General features: G+C 57.8%; 1 protein-coding gene across 2 annotated transcripts; it reads left to right on the forward strand.

The window, feature by feature from the left end:
- Positions 1-1,180: 1,180 nt before the first annotated feature.
- Positions 1,181-14,341, forward strand: Gja5 (gap junction protein alpha 5). Of its 2 annotated transcripts, none has more exons than XM_026381655.2 (2): positions 1,181-1,241; positions 11,770-14,341. In XM_026381655.2, the coding sequence occupies exon 2, from the start codon at positions 11,800-11,802 to the stop codon at positions 12,853-12,855; it is 1,056 nt and encodes a 351-aa protein (XP_026237440.2). In that variant the 5' UTR covers positions 1,181-1,241; positions 11,770-11,799; the 3' UTR covers positions 12,856-14,341. The 2 variants fall into 2 exon arrangements, with proteins under 2 accessions (XP_026237440.2, XP_077647386.1); XM_077791260.1 differs by lacking the exon at positions 1,181-1,241 and adding an exon at positions 9,139-9,200.
- The last annotated feature ends 8,888 nt before the right edge of the window (positions 14,342-23,229 follow it).

A 23,229-nucleotide genomic window follows, 5' to 3' on the forward strand; every position in this document is an offset into this window, starting at 1 on the left:
CAGCTGTGCGCACTGTTGGAGCGTCGTGATGGATGCCGTGTGGGGAAGCGCATCTTGGGTGGTGACCTGGAGCCAGAGACAGCGCCGGGCTGGCCTCCCGTCTGCCCCTGCGACCGTGGGTGAGGCTGGAAAGTAGCCTGGCTCCGTGCCCGAGTGTCCCTGGTTGTCCCAGCTGCTCTGTGCGATTTCCTTCCGGTGCCACCATCTCGGGCTCTCAGTCACTGGTGTGACCTCCGTTGTTGACACTTGTCCTCTGCCTGGGCCCGTGTCTGCATGCTTAGCTGAGGGGTCAGGAGAAGACAGAGGAGAGATGTCCCACAGTTTCTGTGACACGTCTTCTAGTAGGAGACAGCCTGATTTCCTTGATTCGACTCCAGCTGGGAGACCTGATGCTTCTGTGGGAAGAGCCAAGGGATGAAGGTTGGCCCTGGCTGAAACTCCTGACCCTGCTCTGCCTGACTACTCTAACTAACTGGTCACCACGCTCTGTCCTTTGCGCTCTCTGAGTCTCAGTTCCTTGATTGTGACATGCAGAAAAATGCCTACCTCGTGGAATTAGAAATTGAAAGACGAAGTGAAGTCAAACAGGGGACAGGTGGAGTCCCGGCCCAGTTCCCGGGGAGCGTCCTGGGCTGGGCGGGTTCTCTCCCCCACTTGGGACCCAGAGGTCAGGCCCTTTCCCTCCCAGGCTCCCCGGCCTCTCTGGGTGCTGGTGGGCGCTCTGCTCCCCAACAGCAGAGCAGGTCCCCAGGACTCGTCCTGTGAGTGGACACCATTCCTCTCTGACGTCAGGCAGGGTGGGCAGAGGGTCTCCTGGCAGGGCCAGGCTTCCTGCTGATGCCCGGGAAAGCTGTGGCTGGGGACCCCAGGAGGCCCCACAGAGAGGTGGCAGGAAGGGCCCTCAGGAGGCGGCACACCAGGCCAAGCTCCAGCCCTGGTGACAAGGACAGCCAGAGGGCAGGCCCCAGGGGAGGAAGGGGCCGCCTGGTCCAGGAGGAGGAGGGGGAGGTTGTGAAGTGGAAGGAAGGAGTCTGTTAAATGGGAGCTAAGACTCTGCGAGGTCAGAGAGGGGCGGGAGGCCTGGAGGGGAAGGGGTGGAGACTAGGAGGGACAGTGGGAGGGGGTGACAGGGACGGCTAAAAGAGGCTGGGAGGGACAACTGACGGGCCCAGAGCAGTCCCCGAGGGCAGCTGGGCAGCGGGAGCACAGAGGGCCCGGAGCCCCCGGAGGAGCAGCCGCAGGTAAGGCTGGACTTGAACTCTGGTGAGCTTCAAGTCAGGGGACGTGGCCGGAGGGGACACTTGACTGCCCAGGGCTGGATGGGGACAGAGCTCCTCTGGGTCCTGAGAGTTTACCCCTCGTCCTCTCACTCTTCCCGGGTGGTGAGCTCTGAAGGAGCACAGAGGGGGACTCAGTGACGCAGCGAGGGGACTTGGTGGTTAGGGGAGCAGCAGGGGTGTGTGCGCGCGTGTGTGCGTGTGTGTGCGTGTGTGTGTGTGTGCGTATGTGTTTGTGTGCGTATGTGTGTGTGCATGTGTGTCCATGTGTGTGTGTGTGCGCGTGTGTGTGCACGTGTGTGTGTGCGTGTGTGTGCGTGTGTGTGTGTGTGTGTGTGTTTGGGGGGCTTTGCGGTCACAGTCCAGCCTGTGGACTTGAAGTGCTCCTGGGGCATCTTAGCAGCCGGCCACTGGTCCATTTTCCTGAACTTTTGGGAAGAGAGTTTGGCCCTTTAAAAACAGAAAGCAGCCGGCTTTGCCGAGCTCCCTGGAGTCTTTTGAACGCTCTCCTCTCCGCAGCGTCAAGGGGAGTGTTTTGATTTTTTTTCTTCCTAAGGCATGTTGGATGGTTTAAAAATACTCTCTGCTTGGCATTTCTGCTAGGGTCACGTCCCCACTGTGCGGCGGCTCATGAGGACTGCAGGCTGGTGCCGTCCGTGGGGAGGCTGGGGGTGGAGGACGCGGCAGGGTGAGGCGCGAAGCCAGCCGAGGGGCTCCTACTCCTGACCTCTCTCCTGAGCAAGTGGTGCAAGAGCCCAGACCTGGCCCGGGGGACTCGGGTCTGGTCCCCTAGTGGCTGTGTGACTCGGGACAGGACAGTCCCCACTTGGGGCCTCAGTCTCCTCGTCTGTACCTGAGGTAGAGGTTCCTCCCAGCGGTCGCCTTGTGCAAGGCCCAAAGCCACAGGCTCGGGCACCCTCAGAACCCCCAGGAGTGGGCGCCACCCGGAGTTTCCATGTCCCTGTCCGTCCCCTGTTTGTTTGTCCCCTGTTGGTCCGTCCCGTTTGTCCGTCCCCTATTTGTTTGTCCCCTGTTTGTTTGTCCCCTGTCTGTCCCCTGTCTGTCCCCTGTCTGTCTGTCCCCTGTCTGTCCGTCCCCAGTCTGTCCGTCCCCTGTCTGTCTGTCCCCTGTTTGTCCATCCCCTGTTTGTTTGTCCCCTGTCTGTCTGTCCCCTGTTTGTCCGTCCCCTGTTTGTTTGTCCCCTGTCTGTCCGTCCCCTGTTCAGCCTGTCTCTCACTCCTCTTCCCCGATTCCATCCCCGATTCCCCGAGGGACCCTGGGTCCACCCCTCTGCACATCACTCTTCAGGACACGTGTCTGCTCAACAAGGTGCTGACACACCAGGTCCATCTGGCCTCTGAGGAGGAGGCGGCTGGAGCCCTGGAATTCCCAGCAGCTGTGCAGGGGCGTGACCAGGGCCAGCATCTGGAGGTGTGGCCCCTCCGTTCCCCGGTGGTGTGGCCACGGGTGGACCGGCCTGACTTTCACGTCAGCAGGCCGAATGGCCTCCACTTCTCCCCCACTGTCCCTAGATCTGGTCTCAGGGGCCACCTTCCTGTGGGGCTCCTCCAGGCAGGGAACGGCTGGCCCCCCCCCCTGGCCGGCTCTCCAGCCCCTCCCCACCTAGCAGCTGCAGTGCAGAGTCCACAGGCCGCAGCACCCCGCGGGGGACTCCAGGGGGTGCTCTCTGGCTTCCTGCCTGGCACACTATGGACGTCCCCACCCAGACACGTGCCGTCCATGGAGCCACTGAAGCAGGTGGGTCTGCCTGGCCGCTGCCCTGGACGCACAAGTGTCTCGCTGGGCTCCTGAAACGCGTGGCTCTTCTTATCTCTGAACTGTCCCACTCCTGTCCCCCGCTCCTGTCCCCCATTCTTGGCACTGAGCTGACGTCTTAGGACATCAGAACTCTCACACCGCCTCAGCCTCCTCCTCAGACAAATGAGGACAAATAAGGAGGGCGAGGCCGAGGCAGGAAAGTGGCGGCTGGAGATGACAGTGAGTCACGCCACTCAGTGGGGAGGACACGCAGCTCCGCCTGCCGTGTCCAGGGCCCTCTCCCCCTGCCCTGGGCGGTCCCCAGCCCCGCTGACTGCCACGCTCCTGTCATCTCCATTTGCTAGTAGGGGACACGGCAGTGGAGGTCGGCTGCCACCTGCCTCTTGGGCACTGGATGACATTACTCTAGGCCCCGTTAATTAAAAAAGGCAGGGGTGGCCTTCTGGGGGTCCGACAGGACAAAGCCTGGAGACCTGCCATCCTCAGGGCCAGGTCCAAGGCCGGGCTCTGCCTCTGTCCCCGGGAGCAGCTCACTCGCCCTCAGGGGCCCCCAGTGGCTTTCTGCATGAAGTAGCCCTCATGGGCCACGCTGGCTTCAGGTCGAGGGAACAAAGCGGGAGACGGCCATTTATTTTTAGGGTTCCCATAAAAGAAGCTGACCTCCTTGGTACCCTGGAAGGTTCGCTCCTGGGGGGTGACAGTTTGGTGCTACTTTGTGAATCCATCATTTTTGACATATTAGCCAACAATGGGCAAGAAAAATCCAGCCATCTAGTCACTTTCACCCGGGAGGGGAATCTGGAGGTACTGGAAGAGCACGGGGCCCTTAGGGTGTATCCGACTCAGGAGTAGAGAAGAAGGAGGAGCCTGAGACGTGGGCTGCATGATTCGGGGCCAACCATTTTCTGTCTTTGATCCTCAGTTTTTCCATATGGTAAAGAGCTTAATAAAATCTTCCTGTCATGTTTAGTGAAGATGAAGTGATTTTTTTTCAGTGCCGGGGATTGAACCAGGGCCAGTGCACATGGTAGGCCAGCACTCTGCCTCTGAGCAGCACCCCCCCCCCCAGCCTGGTATTTTTAATGACTGACACGTCGTAGGCGCTCAACTAACAGCAGAATTCTAAGGTAGATGCCAGGTCACCCGGTCCTCAGCCCAGGTCTCTTTGAATTGCTTCTGACTTGTTGCAAGGCATTTCTTTAGTGGAGCTGAGCCACAGCACAGGATGCTGAGACGACGTGGCTGGGTTTTTAACTGCAGACTCTTTTCTGGGACTCCTTTTGCTGACCTCCAAGGTGGAGGCAGGAAGTCTGGATTGGCCTCAGCTTTGCACTGAGTCGACACACTATGCCACGGTAGTTCGCGAGTCTCCCACTCCCCCATCCTCCAGAGCTCCACTGTCTCCGGCCACCACGCCGGCCCCCTGCTCTGCTCCCCACAGGAGCGCACTGGGGTCAGGGAGGGGTGTCTCCTGTCTAAGTCACCAAGAGGCAGCTGGAGCCACCAAGAGCCTCCCATGAAATGGTGACACCACGTGTCCACAGGGGACTTCCAGATCCTGACTGCCACCTGGAGACGTCAGGGTTCGGGACTTCTAGAGAGGACAGAGGTGACGAGGGTCAGGACGGCGGGGACACCTCCCCCACTTCCCCTCTGGTGGACGTCCTGCTGGTGGTCAGACTCAGAGGTGCGCAGCCTCTGGGAGCTGGAGTCACAGCCACGTGAGGGGACAGGTGGGGCCTGTCACAGGAGCGAGAGGGACCGCTCTGGGCAGGTGCACCGCTCTGACCGCCTCTGCAGCAGGGAAGGCTTGTGCCTCGTAGAAGGAGGAGCGGACCGAGGAAGGAGCGTCCCTGCCCCGATCGTCCCCCCCCAGCACTGAGCCACTCACCAGCCTGCGGCCCCACAGACTCCCAGAGTGGCCCCTGCACCATGTTGGAGTCTTCACTGGCCACGTCAGAGAGGAAACCAGGGCCCCGGCATGATCTCGCGCTTTCTGCAGGCCAGTACCGTCCTCGTCACCTCCCCTTTGTCCCCGAGTGGCCTTTCCACTGTGCAGACAAGCTGGACACTGGACTGAAATGACTGGCCCCGCGGCTGGAAAGGGAGGCCCGCCGGGCAGTGGTCCCACCATTTCTCAGGGACCGCGAGTCCTGTCATCTGAGGGTGGCTGTTTCTGTGGCCCTGGTCACGATGTGACATCAGGGGAACACAGCCCTCTGTGCGGCCAGCCGGGAGCCAGCAGGAGACACCCCGCAGCCCAGAGCACTTGGTGGCTAAAAAAGGAAATGGCTTTCTATATGTGAGTTCTGCCAAACGGCGGCGGAGGCTGAGCGTCTGGGAATCCGCACCACTGTGGGCGAGGCCCCGATGTGGTGGCCGATTCTAGGAACAGCATGGGCAAGAGGTGGCCAGCCAGTGACCAGAAGCTAAAAGAAGCAGCTCGGGCCTCTTTAAGGGACGTGGAAAAGCGAGAGGAAGCCTCCCACTGGCTGAGACCGGGTCCCATGCAGACCCATCGGTCTGTCGGGCCTGGGCCTCTCTCCTCCCCTTTTCAGGATCACAGAGAACGGGGCTTTGGAGTCAGGGTGACTGGGGCAAGTCCCCTTGTGCAGGATTTGCTGGTTGGGAGACTGAACCAGTTCCCTGACCCTGAGCCTCAGGTCTCTTTCCTGTGAAATGGGACAGTGCCACATTCCTACAAGAGTCAGGGAAGGGTTAGAAAGTGCACAGCGGAGAGCTCTCTGTGGCATGACCACTTGGCTCTCCCGGGCCTTGGTCATCAGTGTGGAAACGAGGGGTTCGCTGACCGATCCCTAGATCCTTCCTGTTTACCGCTTTATGACCAGACGGTGGGTCAGACGGAGACGTGAGCGTCATCCCAGGCAGAGTCCTCACGACTAGGTGCGCGTCACCGATCAGCTCCCTGGGGACTCCCAAGGCCTCGCGGTGTTTGCTGTGGTTGAATCTGTCCCTTCACCCCCTCCACCCACTCCTCGTAGATACTGGTTTTCAGCATCTCCAGGAGCACGTCACTTCAGCGTGACTGTCCTTCCCCACCTGGTCCCTGCTCCGTCTTGGGGGAGAGTGAGTGGGCAGTAGAGCAAGGGCCCCCAGTGCCCACAGGAGCCCCACACACCGAGGGCAGCCTGAGGCCAGCGCAGACGCAGGGGAGGTCACCAGGCTGTGGAGGGGACGGTTCCTGTGACTGCGGAGACAGGACTGAAGTCAACAGAAGGAGGGGACCTTCGCCACCCTTGGGAGACAGTGCGTCCCGCTCACTCACAGGGCGCCTTCTGCAGCAGGGGACAAGTGTGGGGGGCGCCGTCACTCGCGGCCATCACCCAGGGACTGCCACAGTGTGGCACTAGTGAGCCTGCAGCCGTGGTCTCCAGCCTCCCCTGAGGTCACCACCTTAGGGTCTGACCACAGTCCACCCCTGGGGTGAGGACCCTCAGGGTCCCCGCAGCCCCCACCCACCCTACCCCCCGAGGGCATGGTGCACACCTCGTCCTACTCGGGGACAGGGCTCCTCTCGCCCACCCACTTGCTGCCGCTGCCACCTGGGCCAGCGTTCCCCGCCGCCTGGGGCTGTGCTTCATGTCCCAGGACGGAGTCCCCTGCACCCGAGTCCCACCGAGCTCCAGGTCTCTGACTTCCAGCACAGAGCTGGCCTGAGAAGACCTGGGTCCATCTGGTGAACTGGACTGAACCCTACCCCCCCGCGCACCGCACGGTGCAGTGCGCATCAGAGGGCACAACACGTGTCTGCTTGGTGGCCTCAGAGCGACCCTGGGCTCACCGCCCACAGCCGTCATGTCTAGCAGGAGTACCAGGTTCCAAGGGCAGAGCTCTGAGCGGTGGGCTCCGCCTTGAAGGAGACGGGCTCTTGCCGACGCGTGCCACCTGCTCATGAGGATCCTTCCGTTCATATAAAGACTGAGTGTCTGTGTTTCAGTCAGCTCTTTGCTGCTGTGACCAAAAGACCCGACAAGAACCATCAGAGGGGAAAGGCGGTTTGGGTTACAGAGGCCAAGTCCGTAGACGGCTGGCCCATGGCTCTGGGCCTCAGTGAAGCAGAACTTCGTGGTGGAGTGTGGTGGAGGCACTGGGAAGCAGAGAGGGAGGGTGACTCCTCCCCACAGCACAGCCCAGGGACCCACTCACTCCTCCCCAGACCCTGCGGTCACCACCCGACTCTCAGGGCTGGCGGCTGACTGGCTCGCGGCTCTCACCACCCAGTCGTGTCACTTCTGAGCTTCCTGCAGGTCTCCCCCACGACCCTTTGGGGAACCCTCTTGTCTGAGCCACGACGCTCTGAGGGTGTTCCGTCCTGAACAGAGCGATGACGGTCCTTCCTTCTCTGAGCACCTTCTGAACATGGGAGTTTCCTTGTTGTTTTGTTGGACTTGGGAGGGAGGATCTGAATCTCCTTAGAACCACTTTGCAATCTCAGGGCTGAACATCTCTAAGAAAGCGCCTGTTCCACATCTCATAGGGAACCTAATGCCATCAGGACACAAAGTGGAAGACAGGACTTTGATCTGGGGACGTGTGCTACTCGTTGGGGGGAAAGCTGTTGTACCCTGGAGGGAAGGGTCACGCTGAGTGCCTGGTGTTTGTGGAACTGGCACCACCTAGGTTTCCTCTTAGCACTCAGAACAGTCGAGGGCAGGTACTAGGAACTCAGAGAGGTTCTGGTGGGGTGGCTGAGGACAAGGAACTCCTGGAGAACAAGTCCGAGGCGGCATGTGACCAGGTGTGAGAGTGCATCCACGTGCTGAATGGTGACCGGCCGTGCTTGAGAGTGCAGGAGACAGGAGGAGATCTGGGGTCAGAGGAAGGAGTCCTGAACGTCATTGTGTGACCAAGTGGGTCGTTACAAAACGGTTTTCTTTGAAAACGTTAGAGCTGTAGGAGTGTCAGGACGTGGGCCTCAGGAGGAACACTAGATCGGGAACGTCGACTCCTGGGTTTTATTTGTAGCCATATATCAGGAAGTCAAGGCACGAAATGATTCACAACCCATAAAGTCCTTCCTCTGACTCTTTCCCTCCTGCCCAATGCACCACGTTACTCTGACCAACGGCTTCCTTCGTAAGCCCTGCAAAACTGCCTTGTGCAGATATGACACCCCGAGGGGATCTGAAAGAAGATGTTGAACCTTGGTGACGAAGAACTTGGTAGTGGAGACCGTTCCTTCCAGGTACTAGGGGCCGTTTCTTTGGCAGGAGAATCTCAGCACTAGCCTCAGGTGCAGAGGGCGAGTTTCACCAAGTCTTCTCCAGACCCAGGGAACCAGATTCCACTCCCGCCACCCGCTCAGGAGCACCTGGCCCTTCCTTAACTCAAACACACCATGTTTTATTGAAATTCTGTTTTTGTTTCTCCCTTTATGGAAGGTAAAGACAGTTAAATTAGCCGGGCATAGTGGCAAACACCTGTAACCCCAGCAAATCAGGAGGCTGAGGCAGGGGGATCGCAAGTCTCAAAATTTTAAATGATTTTTAAAAAAGGGTCAGGATATCGCTCGTGGTAGAGCACCCTGGGTTCCATCCCCAGAACCAAAAGGAAAAACAAGTCAGGAAAGACGCACGCAGTAAAGACAGGGAACCCGTTTGCCTTTCCTCCTGGCTGGGTCCTCAGGGGCTGGCCGAGGCCTGGCACCTTGCAGCCATCCGTACAGTGGAAGGTTCCAGGTGGGGGTACCGAGGGGCCAGGGAAGACGGTGACAGGTTGCCTGCCTGTGTGCCTGGGGAACCTCAGAGCTCAGTGCTGAGCAGCTGAGGGGGACGGTGACAAGGCCGAGTCAGAGCGTCTCGCTGGCAGGCTCCAGCTGGCGTTTTAAGAACGGCTGGAAGCCGGGGACCACCGAGGCAAAGCGGTGGAGGGATCCCATGCATGGACAGACTCTGCCCTGGGCCTGGGAACTGCCTTTGCCCGTGCACACTTCCTGCTGAGAGCCTTTTAGTGCAGCGTCCCGAGAGCTCACCAGTCCCTGGTCACAGGTTTCTTGGGCTAGGAGATGAGGGCCAAAGGGGAGCCGATGTCCTGGAACCTGGCTCCGCGGGACCTTTCACATCACGAGCTGAGTGGCTGGCGGTTCCTCAGTTCTCCGACTCGGCCTGAAGGTCGGCAGGAGTCGTAAGTGAGAGGCCTGCTCCTCTTTCCTCCGGCAGGGCCTGCCTGGCTGCTGGGCCTGCTCGGCTGAATTCCGTTGCTCCCTCCCTCGGAGTCGTCTTTCCTCATGCGCTTCCCGATTTTCCAAGGTGCTCCCTTCTCAAGGTGCTGCACTCTCTGCAGGTGGATCCCTTGCCCATAAGTAAGGAAGCCAGCGGTCAGGCCTTTCAGCAGACAAGACCAAAGTGCCACGGTCTCTGTCTGGAACCGTTTTTATGCTTTCTTGGGGACTTGCAAGAAATGAGTGACAGAGAACTTCAGGGAGATGTCGTCAGGGACTGAAAACATGTCCCCAGTCCTGGAAGAACAGAACATGTACTTGTGTGGCTTCCCTTCTGGGTCCCGTCCCGTGGCCTCTCGCCCCCCACCCTGCTCTTCCTTTCCTCTCTCTTTCCTCCTGGCCAAGGCTCCTCTCTCCCCTTGCGCTCTCTCTCTCTCCCTCTGCCCTGCTTGTCAGTGAGGGCTGTCTTTTACTTACGGGCTGAGCCTGTTCCAGGCTGAGCTTTCCGTTCATCGTCCACCTGCCCTGTGGCCTGAGTGCTGTCCACCTGGTGGACAGGAAGCACAGACTGCACACTCAGCGCAGCGCGGCGCACAGCCGCAGGGATCTGAACTCTGATTTCCGTGCCGTCTTCTCCTAACATCCTCAGGTTTCTTCTCCTCCGTTAGGAACTCCCCATCATTCCCCGTGTCTGATCCTCTGCTCTCCTTCAATTCTTTCCCTCCGTCTCCTTCCTTCTTGGCTCTCTCGCACCCAACGCCAGTCACTGCCCGTCTGGGGCTGACCCTGAAGGTGCTGAACGCGAACGCGTGCCCAGGAGAGGTGGCAGACCATTCAGACGCTTGTCTTATCAGCCCGTTTCCTTCTGAGCACATGCTCCACATTCTCCACGTTGGGAGGCCCAGGACCGGCCCTTCTCCACCTGAAGTAAAGGGCAGATGTTTGGTCACCAGCCAGGGGAGGGCCTCAGCCCTGGGTGAGTCTCTGATATGGAGAGGAACAAGGAGAAGACCTTCCACTCACTCAGGGACTCTGTCACCCTCAGGGACCCCACCTGCTCTCAGGGTTGGGGACCTGGGGCTGGGAGGAGTCAGAACCGGAGACTGTCTCTGGTGAGGCCTCACCTCGGGAGTCAGTGGAGGTGGACCGTGAGAGGCAGCACCCACCCTGCCTTCCCCACGGCATCAAGCATGTTCCAAAAGGAACCAGAGGGTTGGCATCAAGACATGGAGGTCAAAATGTGACCTTGACCACCCAGGGTCCTGTCAACTCTAATGTGTGCCTCGGGGCGTGGGCCAGCCTTTCTGGAATTCCGTGGGCTCTTCAGACCTTTGGCCCCCACAGCCCTGTCCGTGGGCAGGAAGCAGAGGAGAGGGAAGAACTGTGGTGAGGCGCCTCACTCACCGGGGGACAGAGAAGCCTTTCAGAGCACTCCATCCCCACGGGGCGCCCTGGTCCTGCGGGAGCGCGTCCAGGTTTGCCTCCTCTAGTGGGACGCGGCGAGGACCAGGAGCTGGCCTCTTACCAGTTAGGAACACGGAGGCTCAGGGCTCTTCCTTCGCCCAGCCAGGCTCCCTGCACGTCTGCTCTGGGCCACGCTCTGGTGATACAGAGGAAAGTCCCTGGTTTCAAAACGCCTCTGTTGGAAGAGCCCAGACAGGAGAGGTTATAAAACGTGTGTGGGAGAGGGGTGAGTGTCCCGTGTCCCCGCAGTGTGAGCAGGAAGGGTGCGAGCCATCCCGGAATGGGTGAGAGCTTGGGAGGTAAGAGTCACCAGCCAGAGGAGAGGCCCAGGAAGTCACAGCCGCGGAGCTGAGCGCTCCTCCCTGACACCACTGAGACCTGCTGTTCCTCCCTCTCCACACGCTGTCCCCTGGATGGTCTGTCATTCCAGAGTGCTTCCCGAGAAGCCAAATCTGCCAACCTCCTTCCTTCTCTCCCACCTACGCCTCCGGAACCCTTAAAGATTCCTTTTCTGTCAATCATCCAAATCCACGGATGTTTACCCCAGAGTTCTCAGCACATCAGACCCTTCATCTACCTTGATGCTCCAGATCCTCTCGTCACTTATTTCCATCCCCATCGACAGATAAGGAAGCAGATTCCCTGAAGTACATGTGAGTCGCGGTTCCTGCAAACTCCAGCTCTGTGTTTCTCTCTCCAGTGTTTGTCTGGTGTGGTCTGTGGACTGTCTGCACCAGAATCTCCTGGGCTGCTTGTGGCAAAGCCAGGTTCTGGGGCCATCAACCTCCTGAGGTAGAATCTCTGGGAGTCTGAGCACAGGTTCCAACTGGAACTCACACCTCAGCTGACATCTAGATCCTTCCAAGTGTGGAAGCCAAATCCCCTCTCTTCATGTTTGCTGGGGGCTGGGAGTAGAGGACACTTGATTCTACGTTGGTCCGGATCAAGGTCCAGAACATGACGGACCTGGCCGACCTTTGCAGAAACACCCTCTCTCTCTCTCTCTCTCTCTCTCTCTCTCTCTCTCTCTCTCTCTCTCTCTCCCTCTCTCTCTCTCTCTGTTTGCAGAACCGGGCACCCGTCCCCTTCCGCGCCAGCATGGGCGACTGGAGCTTCCTGGGCGAGTTCCTGGAGGAGGTGCACAAGCACTCGACGGTGATCGGCAAGGTCTGGCTCACGGTGCTCTTCATCTTCCGCATGCTCGTGCTGGGCACCGCGGCCGAGTCCTCCTGGGGGGACGAGCAGGCCGACTTCCAGTGCGACACCCTCCAGCCGGGCTGCGAGAACGTGTGCTACGACCAGGCCTTCCCCATCTCGCACATCCGCTACTGGGTGCTGCAGATCATCTTCGTGTCCACGCCGTCCCTGGTGTACATGGGCCACGCCATGCACCACGTGCGCACCGAGGAGAAGCGGAGGCTCCGGGAGGCCGGGGGGGCCAGAGAGGGCCACCCCGCGGCCGAGAAGGCGGAGCTGTCCTGCTGGGAGGAGATGAACGGACGGGTGGTGCTGCAGGGCACCCTGCTGCACACCTACGTCTGCACCATCCTGATCCGCACCGCCATGGAGGTGGCCTTCATCGTGGGCCAGTACCTGCTCTACGGGGTCTTCCTGAGCACCCTGCACGTCTGCCGCCGCAGCCCCTGCCCCCACCCGGTGAACTGCTACGTGTCCCGGCCCACGGAGAAGAACGTCTTCATCGTCTTCATGCTGGCCGTGGCCGCGCTGTCCCTCCTCCTCAGCCTGGCCGAGCTCTACCACCTGGGCTGGAGGAAGATGAGGCACGCCTGGGGCAAGCCCCGGCCGCGCCTGCCCGAGCGCCGGCTCCCGGGTCCCTCGGGGGCCACGGCCCAGAGCTGCACGCCGCCGCCCGACTTCAGCCAGTGCCTGGGGGACGACCCCGGGGCCAAGTTCTTCCGTCCCTTCGGGGACAGCACGGTCCCCCCGCAGAACCCGGACTGCCTGGCCGCGCACCCAGCGCCGGGCCAGCAGCCAGACCCCAGGGAGGGCTTCATCCAGATCCGGTATGGCCAGAAGCCCGAGGTGCCCGACGGGGTCTCCGCGGGTCACCGCCTCCCACACAGCGACCACAGTGACAAGCGCCGTCTCAGCAAGGCCAGCAGCAAGGCCAGGTCAGATGACCTCTCGGTGTGACCCTCAGCCACGGGAGTCCGGGGGAGGCGGGGAGAAAGAGGCCCAGGGAGGGACAAAGGGTCTCTTCCTCCCGTCCCCGTCCTCGTCACTCCTCTGCTCCTGCGGGCCCTGCGTCTCCCGGTGGGCGCTGCTGACGGTGTCCCCGGAGCTCCCAGGCGCTGCCTGCCCACCTCCACCTGGTGTGCTCCGGGCCATCTCTCGGTCACTTCTCACTTGCGCCAGAGGAAGGGAAGGGTAGCCCACGAGGGGACACCAGAGACACCCCATGACGCCTCCTGCTCCATCCCCAAAGAACCCGACCCAGCCCGGACCTCCCAGGAGGAGTTCAGTCCCCAGCCCAGAGAGGCCTGGCATCGCCTGCTCTGGACCTTGTCCCCATGGGCCGTGTCCTGGAGTTGGAGGGGGCCTGGCCTGCCCGGTGCTCCTCCTCTACTCGGTTTTTAAAGGGATCCCCAGAACTTGACCATCAGCCTCAACTTTAGAGGTGTTCTGGTCCGTGCCTCTGGCAGATGGCCCCTGTTGGGGACGTCCCCGCCTTTCCTTCACCAGAGCGGACCCAGTCCACAGGGCCTGCTCCCGTGGGGAGTCTCTGTGCACCCAGACGCCACTGGGGTTCCTCCCCATCCTCCCTGGGCTGTTTGTCCAGCGGTCCTCCAGAGATCTTATCACAGTGGCCCAACCTGTGACTCCAGAGGCTCGGGAGGCTGAGACAGGAGGATCGTGAGTTCAAAGCCACCCTCAGCAACTCAGCAAGACCCTGTCTCTAAATAAAACCCCAAGACGGCTGGGGGTGTGGCTCAGTGGTTAAGGGCCCCTGGGTTCAAACCTGGGAAACCACCCCCTCCCAGCCAAAAAAGACCTTATGGACAGGAAACCCCAGGAGTCCTTGTCTCTCAGACTCTGTCCAGACCACCAGTGCTGAGGCCAGCGGGATTTCCCGAGGACTTAGGAAAACAAAGACAGAGTTGTGCTGCCTGGATTCCTCCTGGGAAAAGAACTTCTGCTTGAAGATGAGAAGGGGAGAGGAGAGAAGCCACTGGACATCATCTCCCTCCTGTTCCTTTTCCTGCTGGCCGCCAACTAGAGTGCCCAGAGGAGGGCGTGGCACCGCGAGACCCCGGGTCTCCCCCAGGTGTGGGGGGTCAGGAGGAGGGAATCTCCAGGATGTTCAGCTCTGTCTGGGAAGGCCCTTATTTCAGGGGCACAGATTCCAGTCTGTCTCTGGTGCCCCCAAGGAGACCGCCAAGTGAGGGGTGCAGAGGCCGTGCCCCCCGACGCTGTCTGGTGTCTCCAGATGAATCCACCACGGTGGCTGCCACTTGGAATGCAGATGAAGGACGCCCAGAATTGGATAGTGACATCATCACCTTTGAAAATGCATGTGTGCGTGTGTGTGTGTGTGCGTGTGTGTGTGAGTGAAATGCATGTTTTTGAACCAGAGATTCTGTGAGGTCACTCCTCCATGGTGAGGTTTTACAGGAAGAAAAAGAGAACTGATGTGAGTCATTTTCTTAATAAACTCTGTCTTACATCACCTTTGTGTCCCTCTACATTGTGACTCCAAGAGAAGGACGAGGTGGGAGTTGACTGGGTGGGAAGGGGAGCTTCCGGGGCCGGGTGTGAGGGCTCCAATCCCAGCTGCTGATTTGCAAGTGGCGAGCCCCTTAACATCTGAGACTTTGTTCTGTCATCTGTAAATCAGGCCTCGGGCTGTTGAATGAGAGACAGAGTCTGGCCGACTGCTTGGGGCATAGTTGTGTGTGAGTGTGTGTGGGTGTGTGTGAGTGTGAGAGTGTGTGTGAGTGTGTGAGTGTGTGTGTGTGTGAGTGTGAGTGTGTGAGTGTGAGAGAGTGTGTGTGTGAGTGTGTGTGTGTGTGTGAGTGAGTGTGAGTGAGTGTGTGTGAGTGTGTGTGAGTGTGAGTGAGTGTGAGTGTGGGAATGTGTGTGTATGTGAGTGTGTGTGGGTGTGTTAATGGTCTGTTGTTAGATGGGAATCGTCACCATTATCACCCTGATTGCTTTTGTTCCCATTTAGAAGAGTGTTGAAAACCTGGGACGTCAGGACGGATCCCAGAACTCCCCCTGGGGAGCTCACAATCTGACCTCCCTGAAGGGATCAAAGTAACCCCACAAAGGAAGCAATCACAGTAGAATTAAATACGATTTAGGATCAATTCTGAGACCCCTAAGGCTCTGGAAGGTGATATCATGAGGGAAAACAGGCGGGGAGAGACCTGGCTGGGACCTGGTGAGTGGCTACAGCTTTGGAGCAGGGGACCGGAGGGCCACTCTGGAAGAGGTCTCGGCACCCCGCTGTACAGACATGGAAACTGAGGTTTTCCAAGACTGGCCCCGCTGACAGGAAGAGCAGAGATGATTCCTGTCCAAACGTCATGCTCCGAGTGCAAAGGCCCAAGGGGCTGACTCTCTGTCTTTTTTTGTAGTTGTAGATGGACAGAAGTCTTTATTTCATCTGTTTGTTTTTATGTGGTGCCGAGGATGGAACCCAGAGCCTCACACCTGCCACTCATTTTCTGGTAAGATGGCAACCTCATGAATCTCTGCACTCATTTTCTCCCTGCAGCTGAAGCTCCTCCACTGAGAGCATGGTTGGTGGCTGATACGGTGAACACTCTGGGTTTTAGGCTCCTTCAGGCCCCCTTCCTGAGTCCCCTTCCCCTAGTGCAGGTAAGACCCGAGTCTCTCCACTGACGGTGTCCTCTCATGGCCACGGCTCAGGGTTTACGTGTTAGGTGCTGTAGTGCTCCCATGGAAAACCACCGTCGGCACGAGTCTCAGGTTGCTTTCTATTAGCAGACTTTGGACACAGAGAGACAGGGCCTTGCAGGAGTCTGGAGGATGGCTTCCACGGTGTGCCATCAAGAAATCAGGGAGGCTGGAGCGGGCCACCGAGAAGAGCCGCCCACCTCCCCGTCCCCGGGGGGCCCACCCAGGGGCAGGCCCTTGACAGCACAGAGAATTCAAATGACGGACATGGAAACGGGACAGGGTCAGGGGTCTTCCTAGTGTTGGTCACCCGGCGGTCACCAGCACTGGGGACGGTTCTCACTCTTCTTCCAAGTGGAAGAGGAGAACTTTCACTCCACAAGTGTTGATTGAACTGCCATCTTTTTACTGGTGTGTAACATGCTACAGAATGTGGTTGCCTGTGGCATGTCTGAACATGCACAAAACATGATTCGCACCCTTCCACCCCGGTGCCCTCTGTCCTTCCTCACCGCCCCTTTGTCCACCCTAACAGTCTCCGCCTTGAACGTTCATTTTGAGCTGGGCATTGGGTGAGGAGTCAAGGATGAGATTTCATGAACCAGACGGAGCTCCGGCCTTTGGTAGCCTGTGGTCTGGCGGGGGAGGCCCTGTCTGCCAGACACACACACACACACACACACACACACACACACACACACACACACGATGTCACACTGTGGTGAGCGTCACCAAGGGAACCTCAGGGGGCCCCCACGCCTGGGCGGGGGTCCTCTCTAGAGGGGTCTTGTTGCAGCTGAGGTCTGACCTGACAACACGGCGCTGGTGAGTGGGGGCCACCAGCGGGGCACCCCGATTCCTTCCGGGAGGCTCCGGGACCCAGCTCCTCTGACTTGGTCTGCCCGACATTCTTGAAGGACAGAGTTCAGGCCACACCTCAAAAACACTCTTTGGTACCAACCGTCACAAAGCACACACAGCTTTTTTCTACAGAGACGTCAAGGGACGGAGGGACATGGCAGAGGTCTGAACTAAAGCAAGCAATCGCGTGCGTTGACTAGGAAGCAGCCTGTCCCAGGGGCAACCACGATGTCTGCGAGCATCAGTTCTTCCGCTGGGGGCCGTCTGCACGAGGCCCAGCTCCTGAAGGAAGACTTGGGGACAAACCAGCTCCAGGCTGACCTGGGAGTCAGGGCTGGGGGAGGAAGACTGTGTCCTAGTGGGTGGGCAGGAGCCCGCAGGGCGAGTCCCAGGTGGCCTGGGCATTGGAGAAGTCACAGCAGTGAGACCCCGACACGGAGGCCAGCAGGGGAGGGGGAGGGGCGCAGCCGCAGGGCAGCCGGGTCACACAGTTGGGCCACCACCAGGCAGGCAGGCCCTTCGGGACAAGTCTGAGCTGCGGTAGGACACAGCCTCCAATCTGGCCCTGGGGACAGAGCTCCGGCTCAGGGGAGGGACACTGACCTGGGCAAGGCTTCGTCTTCCGGCCGGGTTACCTGGCAGGGCCCCCCGACGGAGCCTTGGACACAGTGGCGGGGGACGCGGCAGGATGGTGGGAGACTCAGGTGAGGAGAGCTCTTGCCCGGAGTCTGTATGACTTTACAGACACCTTCAGAGCCTCAAGGCAAGGAATGGCCACAGAGTCCAGGCCCCCACTGAACCAGGTGGCAGATAGGAGGTGACAGGTGGCAGGTAGGAGGAGCCTGGTGCTACCGGGAAATCAGCTGAGTGGCACCCTGGGGGCTGTGGCTCGGAAAGGACCCGTCCCTCCCTCCCTCCCCATGACCAGCCGAGTTCCCGCTGCAGCGAGCGCAGGCCCCATTGACACTGGGACAGCTGACTGCTGATCAGGGTCTCCTCTGACGGAGACGCCTCTTGGGTGTGCAGAGCCCGGCTGTGCAGCCCGGCCAAGGTCAGTCCCCGCAGCTCTCCAACCAACGGAAGGATCCAGGGTGGAAAGTCGTCTTCTGCCTTCCCGGGGTTTTTCTTTAAGGGGAATGAAATGTAAACTGGAGGTTTTTAATGTAAAATGTGGGTTTTTATATTGGAAACCGATAGGATCTGGATACGGTTGCTGGGGGAAAGTCAGTTCTAAAACCTCACGTGTTTTGGTGACCATGAAACGAACCTGGAATTGTTAAGTGCTTACTGTTTTCTAGGCCCTGGGCCAAGAGACTTCATGAATGACCATTTCATCCTTAAAACCATCTGTGGGATGGTCGGACCACCTACAAGAGGAGGAAAATGAGATCCAGTCACCTGCACGCTGGCCGGCGGAGGACCGGCCCCTCTCTTGCTGTCTGCATCAGGCTGTCACGTTCTCTCATAAACAGGCAGGATTCGAACTGTCTGCACACCCCGTCACGATGTGTCAAAGTAGGTATCTGTAAGGACAAAAACAAGAAATAAACCAAAATGAAAGCAGTCGCACCCAGTTGGAGGATCTGTGGGGGGTGCACTCACCATCTTTATTTTGTGAAATGGAATTGTTAAGCGCTCATCATGCTATTTTTAAAATTTAAAAACTTATTTCTACTCAACCTTTGGGGTAAGTCTGGTGTTTCCCTAGGGCGGCTGCCAGAGCCGCCGCTCCCCGCTTCCACAGAACTCAAGCCTTGGGAAAGTTTCTCCGTCTGGAATGAGGGCAGCGGAGGCATGGCTGGGGGCCCAGGCTGCAGACTGACGCAGACGGCTGGGGAGCTGAGGTAGGAGGCCCTAAAGTTTGAGGCCAGCCTCTGTAGCTTTGCGAGGTCCTCAGCCAGTTAGGGAGATCCTGTCTCCAAATAAAAAAATAAAAAGGGCTGGGCATGTGGCTCCATGGTCAAGCTCCCAGCGTTCAATCCCCAGGACCCAACAAACACCTGCCACAGAACCAGCAGAACCTCATGGTGTGTTGGGGACCTGGGAGGACGGGCCCCCATGGGAACGGTGGGAGGTGGGACTTTCTGAGGGTCGTGTGGGGGCTTCAAGGTGACTCAGGTGGTCGTTGTTGAGACCTGGTGAAGGGGACAGTGCTCAGCCACAAGCTGAGGACACATGCAGAGCCCCGACCCTGAGCCTGGGAACCGGTGAGGCACGTGGGGGTGGGAGGGAGTCCGGGCGATTAGAGGCCGCACCCACTGATCGACCCAACAGGAGTCAGAGCTGGCTCTGTGCCTCGCACGCTGTGGGGTCATAGGAAGGTCAGAAGTCACCGTCCACGCACGCGGGCCGCGACCTCCGCGTTCCTACAGCCCTTCACCAACGGCGGGAGGCTGCAGGTCCCGGTGGGTCCCTTGTGCTGGCCCCAGCGAGAGCTCAGAGTGTGGAGGTGCTGAGCTCAGGACAGCAAGGCACTTGAGACGGTTAGAAAGGGCCTTTGACAGCGGCCCCTGACAGCTGGTCTGGGAGCTGTCAGTGAAAGACGGAGCCGCTGTGCGCTGTGCGAGGCGGCTCAGCTGTGAAAGGCCTGGCTTTCCAACACTCTCTCTGCTCCCTTCCATGGTGCCCATCAGCCTCCATTCCAAACCCATGGCTCCCACCTTCCACCCAGGCTGGCTCTCCTCCCTGCAGAGCCTGGGTCCCGGCGCCCGGGGGTGTGCCTGTTACTCATCCTCCGACGAGAATCTCGGAACAGCAGAGGGACACTTCACGCTTCTTCTCCGCCGCCCCCCTGTCCATTTCACCAGAGCCGCAGGACATTTGAACTGGAGAGACCCTGGTAGTCCAGCCGACGTCTTCTTTTCCAGGCACTGATCCTGGGGAGGAATGAGTTCTAGAGCCTGAGGGCGGAGCAGTCATGGGTCCCACGTCCCACTGCCTCTGTGACCCCGTTGAGTGGCCTGCTAGTGGTGACCCCGTCGTGGGGAGCACTTCGGTGGCAGAGCTGCCCAGTGGTTAGTCTGGCCGCCTGGTTTCAGGGGTCTGAGGGCGGAGCCCAAGTTTGTTCCTAACTTCTTTGAGCTCTTGCCTCCTCGTCTGGAAAATGGAGTCATAGCACCTAACTCAGAGGATTGTTGTGTTGAAACCTCTTAGTTTCTTTTACTTTTAGTTGAAATTTAGTTCCTAGAGTCTCCGTCTGGTAGGATTTGTCCAGGGTCAAGCTGTGGGTTGGGATTAGTGGGGCCAGAACCCAAACGGCCCCACAGGCCAGGATCTCTCTAAAAGTATCTGTTACGTGAATAAACTGAGAGCAGGATGCAATGATAAGGTGCCATCACAGTTTCTCCATTCAGAAGCTGAGACGGCAAGGCTCTCCCCAGGCCTCTGAGCTATTAGTGGAAAACCAGGCACCATCTCCCATGGCCTCCCCAGCCTGGCGCTGCGTCCCTCTGCAGCTCTGAAGTAATGAGATCCTTTCTGCTGCCTCTGTCTTAGCCACCCAGGGAGGGAGCGTCTCTAATGAAGGCCACAGCCTGCCCTGAGCCCCGATGTCCCTGTGCCATCTATGTGTGCTGCAGGAACAGGGTTCCAGAACAGGGTCCCTGCTGACCCACAAGGACACTGAGACAGGAGATTTGCCACAGGAACAGGGTTCCAGAACAGGGACCTGCTGACCCTCAAGGACACTGAGACAGGAGATTTGCCCACAGGAACAGGGTTCCAGAACAGGGACTGTACTGACCCTCAAGGACACTGAGACAGGAGATTTGCCCACAGGAACAGGGTTCCAGAACAGGGACTGTACTGACCCTCAAGGACACTGAGACAGGAGATTTGCCCACAGGAACAGGGTTCCAGAACAGGGACTGGCACTGACCCACAAGGACACTGAGACAGGAGATCCGTCCTTTGGTTCTTTACCATGTTTTTCGTTAAAACCACAAGCACATCCCGTCACCAGGAGCCCGTCCTACAGGACGATGGCCCAAAGCACAGAGTGCCCCAGGGGGAACGTCGTGGGGAACTGGGGATGAGACGGGCACCCTGAGCGCCCGCAGGGACTCGGGAGGATGCTGAAGAGGCCGCTGGCTGATTCTAGGCAAAAGGGCGGGTCGGTGCAAGCCAAGCCTCCCACTTGCAGTCCCCGTCAGAGGTGAGAAATAGGACTTTTTAACCATCCAGGGCTGGGTTGGGGCTCAGCAGGTGTGAGGCCCTGGGTTCCCCGCTCAGCACCCCCTGAAGATAATAGAGACACTGTGTGTCCATCTCCAACTAGGAGAAAACCTGCCCATACACAAAACACCAGAAAGAGAAGTTCTTCACTGGCTAGGAATGAACTCTCTCCCTAAATAACGGAGGAAATAAAGCCTACTGAGAGAGCCCGTGGTCACAGGCACGGAGGGGAGCCCTGATGGTGGGAGGACGAGACCCACGGACATCCTCAAGGCCACTTCTACCCCTCCACCAGCTGCACAGGCCAGTGTCCTCCTGGGAGCCCCAGTGCTGTCCAGGGCCGAGCCAGAGTCCCCGAGTGAGCTGGTACCTAGAGGGAGAAGTGGGAATCGCTCCCCTCTCCGTCCTGGAACTGCACGCAGAACGGTGCCAGGGGAAGAAGAGCGATGCTTTTCTCAGTGTGACTCTGTTTTCTCAGAGCCTGGGTCTCAAACACGAGACCCGTTTGGGTTTTGTGCAGTGAAACTGCAGAACAGCTGTGCAATGAGGGCGCGACAGTCCAGGGCTGCACCCAGGGTCGAGTGGCAAGGAGGGGTCCTAGAAATGGTGGTGATGACTCGTGAGTGTGCCAAGATTCTACCAGAGTCGAGTGGCAAGGAGGGGGTCCTAGAAATGGTGGTGATGACTCGTGAGTGTGCCAAGATTCTAAAAGTCATGGATTTCCAGAAGGGGTGACTTGTGTGGGGTCTGAACTGTGTCTCCATAAAACCATAAAAAGTGTCATGGTGACAAATATTTGAGAGGAGTCAGTGTCATGAGTCACCATATCCAACAAGTTATAAGAATCACACCTCTAAGAAAATAGAAGCAACAGGGTGATCTGAAGAAAGTCTTTAAATATGCATCTTAAAATGCTTAAAGGGATAAAGGATGGAGTCACATCCACCAAAGAAAAAACAGGATTTATGAAGAAAGAACATGTATGTGTGAAAAAGTGCAAATATATCTTCAAATGGAAAAAGTAGTATTAAAAATGAAAATGGTGAAAATTATAGACTGGGCAGGGCTGAAGAGAGAATTAGTGGTTTGAGAAAGAGAACTGGTTAAATTTTTTAGAATTTCAGCACAATGAATTAAAAGATGGGAAATTCAAAAGGGTCAAAAGGTAGAGGAATTCCAATCTAGTCAGTGGATTTCAGGAGAGAATAAAGGTAATGGGAAAGAGACAATCATTGAAGAGAGAACAGGGGAAATATTTCTAGAACTGAATAGGATATTCAGCTTTCTAAAGCTCATCAAGTACTAAATATGTTAAATCCCCAAACTTCACATTATAGGTAAATTGTAAAACATAAAAAAAGTTCCTAAAAGATATGTAAGAGACACATCAACTACAAAGGAACCACAACAGATTTCTCATCAGCCACAGAAATTCTTTAGTATAATAAAGATGGCAGAATAGAAAAATTTAGGGAGATAGAAATGTTGAAATGGGTGGATCATGTGGAACGCCACTCACCATCTCCTAGGTTTGTTCCCCCCGAAGGGACGGGAGAAGCTGTCCTGACCCCGATACTGAGAGATGTGTGCCTCTGGATGAGAAGGTGGCGTGGCTCCGAGGACTGATGTGGTCTCCTGCAGATGCAGAGGGTCGTCTGCTCAGGGGAGACCTATCTAATCAGGATGTTCTCACCTCAGGGTCATGGATATAGAATCATTTCCAGACATCAGTGGTGGAGATGCGAAGGTCTGTGTTGATTTACTGTTCAGAGGACCACGTTCAGGACAAAAGCTTCAAATGCAGCCTCCACAGCTTTGGGTCGTGACTGATCTGCTGCCCTGATCCAAGACCTGTCTCCCGCCTGAGTCAATGGGCTCACCCTCCGTTCCTCTCCAAAGCCCCGAGGGTGGTTCCCACCTCAGGATCCCTCACGACCAAGGCATCTTTTTGTCCTGCCATTTTGGGACGTAGTCAGAGGTTTCTGCTCTCTTCCTTCCACCGTGACTTCACAGGTCAAGGAGAAACATGAAGATTGCTGATTTTTTAGTATCTTTCTTCTCAATATACACTCAGAGACCATGGAATGTGTCTGTGGACCCACAGGGACTGCTGTGATCTGGGCTTAGAAAGAATTCTGCATACTTTTTCCTTAGAGTCTTGGTCAGGCAGGAAGCCTGAGACAAGGCCACCTACCCTGACGCCCTGGGAAAACTAAAGAGGTGTCCATAGGTGACATCCCTCCCCCACACGCCCACCCTGGTGTGCTCAAGCAGGGTCCTGGATCCTGCGTTTAGCTCAGAGCCCGTGTTCAATCATCTCTGAAAGGGTCTATGTTTTCTACCCCCACTGCCTAGTTATTTGGGAAATGGCTGTGGAAGACCCTCATACAGAAGGATGGAAAGAAGATTCGTCGTACCTATTGGTGGTGATCTCTCATCACCTTTTCTCCAGTTTTCAGCCTTTCTATCACCCAAGGAGCTCTGGGATTTGGGTTGATGCTGGTCTGAATTCTCGGCTACAGGGATCCAAGCCAGGCTTGTACACACACACGTACACACACATACACATGAGCCCCACTGGGAGGCTGTCATCCGTACATGTATGTCACAGGT

Source organism: Urocitellus parryii, chromosome 11 (genome assembly GCF_045843805.1).
Source record: "Urocitellus parryii isolate mUroPar1 chromosome 11, mUroPar1.hap1, whole genome shotgun sequence".
Classification (NCBI taxonomy): Eukaryota; Metazoa; Chordata; class Mammalia; order Rodentia; family Sciuridae; genus Urocitellus; species Urocitellus parryii.

Excerpts from the sequence above, each read along its gene's own strand:
- Gja5 (XM_026381655.2), top strand. The coding sequence starts at position 11,800 with ATGGGCGACTGGAGCTTCCTGGGCGAGTTCCTGGAGGAGGTGCACAAG.